At 39.6% G+C, this 10,844-nt stretch overlaps 1 protein-coding gene across 1 annotated transcript in view; it reads left to right on the forward strand.

Moving 5' to 3' along the window:
* Chic2 (cysteine rich hydrophobic domain 2) overlaps positions 1-2,918 on the forward strand; it is a 38,218-nt gene extending 35,300 nt beyond the window's left edge. Inside the window, exon 6 of the mRNA XM_028780823.1 lies at positions 1,570-2,918. Coding sequence (XP_028636656.1) covers positions 1,570-1,620 — 51 coding nt within the window. The 3' untranslated portion in view covers positions 1,621-2,918. The remainder of the gene's footprint in view (positions 1-1,569) is intronic.
* Positions 2,919-10,844: the final 7,926 nt, after the last annotated feature.

Consider the following 10,844-nt stretch of genomic DNA (forward strand, 5'->3'; position numbering starts at 1 on the left):
AAATACCAATGAAAAACTATTATTTTTGTTGTTGTTACTTGGGTATGAAGTACTTGTGGGGTGTGTGAACAAAATCCTATTTCAGGAGACTGTTCTTAAAAAATGAAGGCAAACTCAGACTCAAAAATAGCCACGTTACACTGGAGAATTGGCTCCTCAGTTAAGAGCACTTGTTACGTTTACAGAGAACCCAGGTTCAGTTACCAGCAGCTCCATGTCAATGCATAACTGTCTGTAACCTCAGCCCAGATGATCTGACATTCTTTTCTAACCCCGTAGGACACCAGGAATACACATGGTGTGTGTGTGTGTGTGTGTGTGTGTGTGTGTGTGTGTGTGTGTGTGTCTCCGTCTCCGTCTGTCTGTGTGTCCATGTATCCATGCGGGCAGAACAAATGCACATAAAATAATCAAATAAAAAATAGTCACTGTTTTACATTTTTTAAAATTTATATTGTAAAATGGTATGCTCACCCCTGGAGCCTGAAATTTAAAACACTACAGTGGAAGATGTGTTTGATTACCAAAGTATTAATTCAGTATGGACTTACAAGTCATTTAAATATTGAATCATTAACTTTTAGAGCTACAAAGAACCTTTTCATCTGGTCCAGTCTGTTTATAGGTGAAGACCATGAGAAACAGGGCAAGAGCACAAAGAAAGAAGCAGGGTGGAGGGAAAGTACTTTCAGAAAAGATGTAATTTTATTTTATGTGTATGAGTGTTTGGGCTGCAACTGTGTTTATGCACCAGATTCACGCCTGGCACCATTGAAGGCCGGAAGAGGGCATTGGGTATGCTGGGACTGGAGTTAAGAGTTGTGAGCTACCATGTGGGTGCTAGGAACCTAACCCAGGTCCTGTATAAGAGCAGTCAATGCTCTCAACTACTAAGCCTTCTTTCCAACCCTGAGAACAATGTTAAACATCGGTTTTCCTTATACTTGGACAATGTCAAGCATGCATACTATGTGTTTGTCACCCTTCTCCCTCAGTTTCTCTCTCTTCCACTCCCAACTCCTCTGGAACCCTTCTTCCCAGCACAGCTTCCTCCTGTTCATGGTTACTTATCTTTCCTTTGTTTTTAAAAATAACCTGCTGGATTTAATCAGGATTGCTGGCCTCCAGAAATCATTGATGAGGTTCTGGGTTATCAGATAAATGTCTGTTTTAATAATGATAAAATCAGGGTGGACGTGCTGCACATGAGGAAGCAAGCAGCTTGTCTACAAGAGTCTACAGGCCAGCCAGGGCCACATAGTAATCTGTCCTTGACATCTCCATAGTATGTAGTATATCTGGTCTGTATGTATGTTACCATCTTGTCCCTGCCCTGCTTCCACTGCACTCTCCCTTCTTTTCCCAGGGACTCTCTCTAGTCTTAGGTCTTTTTTGTTTGTTTGTTTGTTTGTTTGGTTGGTTGGTTGGTAGGTTGGTTGGTTGGTTTGATTTAAGAATATGACTGGTGTGCTTACCCTTTCCAGTGGATCTGGTTGCTCCACTGATATTTTAAGGTTAAAAAAAAATTTGTTATAAGTTGTATAAAACCTTTTTCTTCTCCCTTTACAGGTCATCCTCATAGAGTTTTTACCAAAGACACCGATTTTTCGACCAGATTAGCATTTGCTTTATTTATAGAGACTTTCCAAGTGTGTTGTCTTTCCAATGGTGCCTTGCTTGGTGCTCTCCTGCTGGTGAAATGATGCTGGTTCTACAGAATCGGGTGGTGTTTTTGTTTGTTTTGTTTTTTAAATAACCGCATGTTCTATGTGTGCATATTTGTCAAACTTTGCAAGTTATTTCATACAGATGTTTAATACTTAAGTTATTGTGCTCTTTTCTGTTATATATTCTGATTTTCAAGGATTACTTTTTGTATTCTCAAAAAAATACATTCGAACTTAGCATAAAAATGGCCAGCCTTTGTTATTTTGTCCACAAGGTTCACATAATAGTCCTTTATCAGTCAATTCCTTAACATAGAAAAACATATTATTATCTGTTATGACATGCTCATGTACTGTTTTTTTTTCTTCCCTTTAAATTTTGCCACACTAGTTACTAGAAAACTGTAAGTTTTCTTACATAGTCTTTTGGGCCCTGAGCTGACCTTTCCTAGGAACTTCATGGTTCCTAATGCTTTGTCTCAATAGATACAACTTAGCCTTATGAAGAACTAGCAGCGGTTTCGAAAATGCCTGTCTTCGAAATTGGTAATTTCTCTAGATAGAGTAGACACATCACAGAGGGTGTGCATGCACCTATGGTTGCGAGAGTCAGGCTCAGTCTCCTAAACTCCAGTGGACAGGGCAGTGAGCAGGCTGTGCTCCGGTTAGTGTCTGTTGCTCAGCAGAGGTTACCTACAGAAGTAGAGAATTGTCCTTTTTAAAATTAAAAGTAAAACAGATGTCCCAGTCTAACATCATTGTAGAACGGATGTGTTTCTGAATAGTTTGGAAAGAAAACAAAGTTCTAGAATTAAAAATCATCTGAGATTTGATACCCCACTGGTATATAGTTGTATAGAGCAAATAGTTACTAAGAAATGGAGGGTACACTCAGTACTATATTCGGTCTTCCCATTCACTTTCGTCTAGTTATATACTTTTTTGATTGAAAATTGGATATTTAAGTTCAGATCAGGTTAGCTTGTTGCTTTTAAATATACACCTACATGTATTTTTTTTTTCTGTTTGGTTGTACATATCTCTACACTATAGATTTCTGGATGACCTATGTGTAGACTTTGTTTTTTATAAGCCTAAAATTATACACATTTTAATGTGTGTCAAGAACTTGTTCCATACAGTTATGGTATAGAGCAATAATGTGAATAATGTTTGAAATTATATAAACTATGCTTAATAATTTGTAAAAAGAATTGGTACTCCCCCTTGTATTAAACCTTTTAAATACCAGTTTTGTTAATTTATATACCTATTTTTAAAAAAGTATTGCTTTGTACTTCTCTGAAGTACTGTGCACACATACACAAACACACACACACACAGACACACACTTTAATAGCTAAATGCCAATATCTCATATCCTATATGGGACTTTAGGAATTGTCTTTAAAACAGTCCCCTGTCTGTGCCCACCCCCCAACTTCTTCCCCACCACAGGAACCTAACAGCTTGAATCCATAGGAAACTTTTCTGGGAAGCACTCACAAAGTGTACAAAGGATTCGAATGCTTTCACACCTTTATTTAATGTTTGTCTAGCCAGGGTGGGTGTGTCCTGCCACCACAATTAGTGCAGTTCAAAGTAATGTGGGTCCAAAATGCAGCATCCTCTGTGTTTCAGTGTGGAATGGTTGTATATTCGCACAGTGCTGAGTTAGCCTCGGGCTTCAGAAAGAGCAGAAGTCCCCGGTGACCACACAGACTATGCAAGTGTTCTGTATTCTGTATACAGCTGTCAGTCTGTAGAATGCCACAGCCGTGGGCTTGAGAGGAGGTGGACCTAGTCAGAGGTCAGTTTCCCCTTACTGTTGGCCAATTACACTTTCAAAATTATATTGTCAGAATATTTTCACAATTAATATTAAGTATAGGACTTTAAAAGCTTTTGTAACTGTAATTAAAAATGTCTTCAGTGCTGAAAAAATTCCTTAGAAATGTGCACTCCCACACTCCACACATACACAGAGAAAACCTAGGGTGCGTTGTGTGTGCATTACCGTACACCAGTCATGCTCCAGGCATTTAGAGTTCTAGTTGATAGCTTACAGCATTATCATTTCTTAAATCCTGAATCTAAGTGCCCATGTACTGGAAAGTACACGTCTGAGGCACACTTGTTACAATGAACCTTGTTACATGTCCAAGGAAATATTTAAAATGTTCCTTAGCTACTGTTTTCTGACTTTAGGTTTGTAAGTTATGAACTATAGGTAGTTTTTAGATTGGCCAAAAAATGGCCAGAAATTCCAATGTTTATTTATAAGCTAATAAATTACCTATGATTTTTTTTTGTACCTCACTGGCTTTTTACAGGCAGTCACTATTACTGCATGTACTCTTTTCTCAGACAATGTATTTTACAAACTATTTTGCACACAGCTGTGGATATTTGGATTAAAATAGCTAGTTCAGAGTCCAGTAGCAATGGAAAAGTGACTTTGAGGTTACTTTGCCCTTCCCTCATGAAGGCTTTACTGTATCTGTTTACTTTACCAACAGATCTATACCAACACTCTTTAATGACTAGATTCCAGTCATTTAGAATATAAACCATGTAATTTTCTCTTAAAATCTACAAAATAAATTTAACAAAACCTTGAATAATAGTAAACAATAATTTCCATTAATTATTAGCATAGTTTTCTAAGTGAACACTTTTCAGTCAGTTGGAACCAAAGCTTTCCCTATGGTTGTTTTCATGGTAGTCACGGAGTGTATCTTACTGTTTCCTTGTAGACACAAAGTAGCCATCTAGGCTTTGGAGAGCTTCCACTGCAGTCACAGTGTGTAAGAAGCTCAGTGGTAAGATGTGCAGTTGGACCTCTGTCTGCTTGACTTCAGTTACACTGGGTTTCTATGTGGCTCTGTACATAATCAGACCCTTTGACTTTCCATGGTATTTGGATTCACAGTTTACCCTGTGCAGGTTAGCTGCATGCCTGATACTTCACTGTACAGATTTGTTACTGACAGTATACCAGCATCCAGTTGTGGCCCATCTGTCCTCATAAAACTCGTGGTGCTGGGTGTGTTTCTAAGGCCTGGTTGGTGATCTGTAGTGCTGTTACTGAACTATATTCTCAAGCACTGCTGCCCTCTTGGTGATCTAGAATTTCCATTTAGACTTGGGAATAGTTGAGAATAGCCTTTTAGCTTCATTCCTGAAAACATTGAAAATGTTAATTTTTTTTTACTCTTGTTCTGTTCTCAGATAGCATCTTACTGTGTAACCCGAACTAGCCTTTACCTCTCAGTCCCTTTTTCTACCCTACCAGGTACTGAGATCACAGGCTTGTGCCAGGCTGATATTTCCACTATTCTGATAGCTCTGAAAGCAGATTTCAAGATGCTGATCTTGTTTTTTGTGTTCTGTTTTGTTTTGAAATGGGCTCTCATACCGTCCAGGGTGGCCTGAAGCCTTTTATGCAACTGAGGATTACAGACACTAGCCATGACGCCAGCAAGATCCCCATCTCGATTTCAGGACATTTCTGATGTTTTACAGTGTCGTTGAGTTATTTGACTTCTTTATTTTTACTTTCTTTGCCAGAACAGGATGGTGCTATGACTCCCTCATGATGTTATCTTTGTTCAGCTGTTTGCTTATTTTGTTTTCTTTTTATTAAGTTTTATGTGTGAGTACTTACCTGGACATTCACTGGTAATGACTTAGATGTGCTTAACAGTTTGGCATACTATTGTTAAGTTGTGTTAAAATTAGAGGTGGGATACTCCCCATATGTACTTAACAATGTTTTTTATGTTTAAAGATTGGGAAAGTATTGGCTATAATATTGAAAGAAAATTATACATGATCCTTTAAAATGTAGGTGCATCTGAGATACACAATGTTCTCTTTGCATTCCGAAACACAACATACTTAATTTGAGAGTTAACTGTTTTTTTTTTTTCTGTTTTTGAAAAATAATGTCTTTTTAGCTTTGTATCTCAATATTTTAACGAACTGAACACCAAGTATTTTGGTTTTGGTGAATTAGCTATTTTTTTCTCTGTTATTGCTGTGTAAAGAAACAGTATCAATCAACCTCCACCAGAAGATTGTTCTCTCCCAGGGCCTGGGAGACCAGCACTCTGGAGGCTGTGGCCGGTTGGTATATGTGAGGCTAGACAGTCTCACAGCAGCACGAGAGAGCCGAGCGCTGGAGAACATGAGTTGCTTCCTCCTGGTTCTTAGTTTAGTAAAACGTGTCCAGTTTTTTCTCTTGAAGTACCAGACTTAAAAGTCTAGAAGGAAAAGCTGGGTATGCTGGTGCATGCCTTTTAATGCCATAGCTCAGCAGGCAGAAGCAGGAAATTCTCTGTGATTTGGAGGCCAGCTTGGTCTACGTAATGAGCTCCAGAGTGAGAACCTGTCTTTTGGTTCTTACTAACCCCATAAAGAAATCTAGAAGACACTAAGTTGCTGGGATCATTCCCTCCTTTAAGAGTTGATTTAACTAGGTAACAACCCTGCTGTGAATGGAGTCTTCGTAAAAGGAACTTGCCTTCTCTCACATTATCAAAACCCTTTCAATTCTGTTTCTCTTCATTTGCTGAAGCTCACCGTGTTATGGCTTCTCGGAAGACTTAACCATTGCCAGGCATGATGACAAGTGTCTAGAGTCCCATCATTGAGTAGTCTGACTTAGGCAGGAGGATGAGGCGTTCCAGACCATCCTAGTCTACATAGTGGGATCCATCTCAGCACAGAACAAAAACCTCTAGTGTTAGGAGCTTACTAGTGGTGGCGGTAGAAATAAACTAGGAAGAACTAGAAGACATGATGCTAAAATCCCCCTTCCCACCCAGAGAAGCCACTGCACTGTTACCCAGGCTAACTTACAAGGATGGCCAGGAGTGCACAAGGCCTTTGCGTTCTTTCATACAGTCTTATAGCAGGAGTTATTTGAATACACTGCTGCAGATGGAGCTTCCCTCCACTGTTGATGGCCTTTGAGAGCGTAGCAGGAGGCCGCTTTAGAAACAGAATACTTCTTTTTATTGTTAATTTTTTAATGTGATAATTTACCAAAAAAACCTTCTAGTAGATTGTAGGGAGCTCTTTCTAGATGTTTAAAGGAACATCAGATAGTTTTCAGAACTTCTGCTGAGCGGGCAGCTCTGCTGAGTAAAGCGGCCCTTCCTGCTTGGGCATTCGGCTGACTCAGGCTGCCAAGTCGACAGAGTACAACGGTGCATTTCAAACGCATATAGCTCGTTCCTAACAAAGCCATTGCAAATAAACATGGTCTCTTTTTATTTATTTATTTATTTTTTTTTGGTTTTTCGAGACAGGGTTTCTCTGTGTAGTCCTGGCTATCCTGGAACTCACTCTGTAGACCAGGCTAGCCTCGAACTCTCCAACTCAGAAATCCGCCTGCCTCTGCCTCCCAAGTTGGTCTCTTTTTCTTAAGACACTTACTTTTTGATTAGCTAAGACTTTGATCCATGATTAGGAAGTCATGTTAGATGGGTTATGTTGCTGGATTGTAGTTACGGGGCATGGTTTGTGATCTCTTGTAGGTTATAGTAAAATGTATAAACATTCTAATAAAATTAAACATCATAAACTATAAATTTTTCTTATAAAATTAACTCTTCAAATCGGATGTAGGAATGCACACCTGTCATGCCCACATTTGAAGGGCTAAGCCATGAAGATTTCAAATTCAAAGCTAGCCCGGGCTTGGACTAAAAAGTGAGTTCTGGATTAAATAACAAAACTCATATGCAAACAGAAATCTAGTATGAACTGGAGAATTACAAATTTATGCTGTGTTGGTTTGCTTGCTCTGACTGGTCATCTGAAGGTTTCGTTTGTTTTTTTTCTAAGACAGGTTCACTCTGTAGTCTAAACTGGCCACAAACTCATTCTCTTCCCTCCTCAGCCTCCTAAGTTAGGGGGTTGTGAACGTGTACTGCCACAGCTGGTGTAAGAGTGCTGTTTTTAGCAGAATCAATTGTAGCATGTGGTTTCAACAGGCAATGCTGTGGCCAAATTAAACTAAAGCACAGCTTTTACCCTTGCAGAACTTACGTAGTAGATGAAGTAAAACTGAGTTCATCCAAATCATTTCAAAGGAAGCTCATGGTCTGAGCAGGTCTGTGGTCATGTCATGACTGAGTGAAGTCTACATCCATACGTACATCCATAGTGGACAGCACTCTCAGATGTCTGGGAATAGCATAAATTGGCATGCATACGAATTTGAGTTCAGGACTTGGCATGGTGAACTTGAAATTTTTGCAGTAGGTGTTTGTGAACTTTCCACTTAGTGGTGAGACAGTTGACTAGCATGCTTGAGGCCCTGGCTTCTGCTGTGAAAGAAAGGAAAAAAAAAATGGGACAGTGTCATTTGTATCTTACCCCTTGGTGCAGAGGTCTCTGAGCTGTCCTTACATTGTCAGTTACCCTGTTTGGGCTCTCAGGTTTTCAGGTGAAGTCAGCAATAAGTCTAGCCACTACCCCTTTTAACACACAGTTAGCAGTGCCTGTATGTTACATTGTGTCAAGTGATTTACCACACAGGATTTGTTCAATTTGACCCAGATTCCAGTACATATACATACCTACACATTTGATGCAAAAGCAACTTTTCACCTCAAAGGGTGTAAGTTTCTTCTGTAGCCAAATGTAAGCAACCATGGCTTGCAAAGTGTGTTTTAAGGTGGCAGCTGTCTCATCATTTTACAGTAACAAAACAAAGAAAGTCATCAAACACATTGGTGGAAATACCAAGTAGGTAGAACACAGCAGTCAGCTGTGGGTTTCAGATGCTGTCTGATGACATTCTTAGCCTTTTAATTGGTGGAAGCCAGTGGTGTGTTAGTACATTTGAAAGGTCCTACCTGTTATAAGGGTGTGAGAAATGGCCACTAAGTGGCTAATGATATGGGGAGCCCAAGAGAAATTATAATTAGGCTCTGACATTCCCCCCCCCCCAACATACACACATATAGTCAGTTAACAGCCATAAGAAAGTCAGTCTTTGTTTTCAGCTGTGCAGCTGTGTGTAGACACAGGGTAAGCCACATAGAGGTGTGGTTCTGACTAAAATATTTATCTCCAGTGCCTGAATTGTTTTACTTAAGATACAAAATGAAAATGCTACATGAAACATTTTAAGAGAGACTGTTTTGTTGAATCATCTATATTAGAGAGGTTTTGGGGGTCTTTTTTTTTAAATTGATAACTTATTTTCTGAATTTCTTTTTTACTGTTTTCACCCTAACAAAAGTGAGAGCATTCTCAGAATTGTATTCCACTTTTTTTTCTTTTCTTTTTTTTTTTTTTGCAAGTGGAGACTGCAGCAAAATGCTATTGCTGCCTGCAGTGTAGTTAGTATCTTAGAACCCACTGCAGAAAGCTTAAGATAGCCCAACCTTTTGTACCTACAGTCTTAGATATTGTTAAATAGCCATTCAGTTTTCTTTACATTGTGTGCGAGATGAATATTTCTTAAGACAGACTTTTTGTTTGCTCTCCCAAAGAAATCAACCGAGGGGGAAAAAAAAAAACAAAAAACAAAACAAACAAAAAACACCCTGTAACTCATGAGAAGCATGCAGGGTGTGGTGATTTCAGTTTGCAAAGCGCTGAGATACAATGTTGCTGAGCCAAAAGCACACGATGGATTTAATGTAGCCAATTGTGGACTTTTGAAAAAAAGAGTAACTGTTCCCTGTGAGTTAATTTTGGATTTTTTCAAAATCTCTCTTTTAGGCTTTGTGCTGGATTCTTCCAGACAAATGCGTCTTCCATGTGGGCCAGTGTTCTGCTAAATGCTCTCCGTTCTCCTTTTGCAATCAAGACTATGTTGCTAAGGAGATTTCGCTTTTATTGGTGCCATTGATTTGTGTTAATACGTTTTGAATACCTCTTGGTATTCTTCAGTAGACAAGGCCAAAAGAAAAACTTCCCCGAGTCCCCCAATTTACATGACAAATGGAGCGGTGGTGTAATGAAGCCGATCTAAAGTGGGCAGTTGAAAGGGACCCACAGAAGGGCACTCAAGTGAGAAATGAAGAAATGCGCTGGTGCAGTCTGTGGGCTGCCTTCAGGCCAGCTGCAGGAACTGGCTCCCGCCAGAGGTAAAGTGCGGGAGCACCTCCCTCTGCAAAGACCACCCACTTTTGGAGCCCAGACTGACACACTATAGATTACCTCACTGTACAGGACCACTTAAAATTGAGCAAGGCTCCCAAGCAGGCAAGAGATGGTTCTCAGTGCTTTGAGTCCCGAGCTTGCATAGGCCAGGCCTCCCTCATGTACCTTTTGACCTTAAGTGGCTATGGAAGCCCTCCATGAGTGAATTCTGGTCCTCAGGACCGACATACTCAAATCACCTTGGAAAAAGATGTTAGCTGATGCTTGGTTTAGTCTTCTATTCCTTTGTATCCCATCCCAGATACCCAAACCCTTTCATGACTACAGCAGTCAGGAGCTCTGTGAGGAGGTGACTCCAGGCTGCTGAATCGCAGTACAAGAAAGCCCAAAGGACTGCTGTGGGGCACATGTTTACACAGACTTGTTCAAGCCTGTTGACATGTTAACACAAATCCTGTGTTTAGCATACCTATGTAACTTGAGGAATGTTTAGGTGTGTGGCTTAGTTGGTAGAGTGCTTGCCTGGCATGCGCTAGGCCCCGAGCTCAGTTTTCAGCACCACACAAATGATGTTTGAAATCCCAGCACAAGGCAGGTGGAGGCAGGAGGACCACAAGTTCAAGGTATTATACAACTGTATTGTGAGTTTGAGGCCAGCCTGTGATTCACGAGACCAAAGTCAAAAGTAATGGAAACAACATAAAAAAATTGCTACAGCCATTGGTCATGAAGGAAGAGCTTCAAGTGTTTTCTCAGTTATTTGGAAATAAAAATTCTAATTGTTTATTAATTTAGCAAAAGAAAGGCATAAATTATTGGTTCTTTAATAACAAGTAATCTGGCAAGATAATTAGAGATATCCTGTTGTCACTGGGAAATAGAAATTCCTCTCTTCATCATATTTTTTTAGTGCATTTTCCTACATCCAAGATGCTTGTTGACCACTGTACCTAAAGTCTAATTTTCCAGACAAAATCGAACAAGTTTGTCTATTGTCAAAAAATTTTTCCCTTGTAATATTTTTACATTTACTTTGTTTTCTAACATGGT

The sequence above is a fragment of the Grammomys surdaster genome, unplaced genomic scaffold (genome assembly GCF_004785775.1).
Source record: "Grammomys surdaster isolate TR1022 unplaced genomic scaffold, NIH_TR_1.0 372, whole genome shotgun sequence".
NCBI lineage: Eukaryota > Metazoa > Chordata > Mammalia > Rodentia > Muridae > Grammomys > Grammomys surdaster.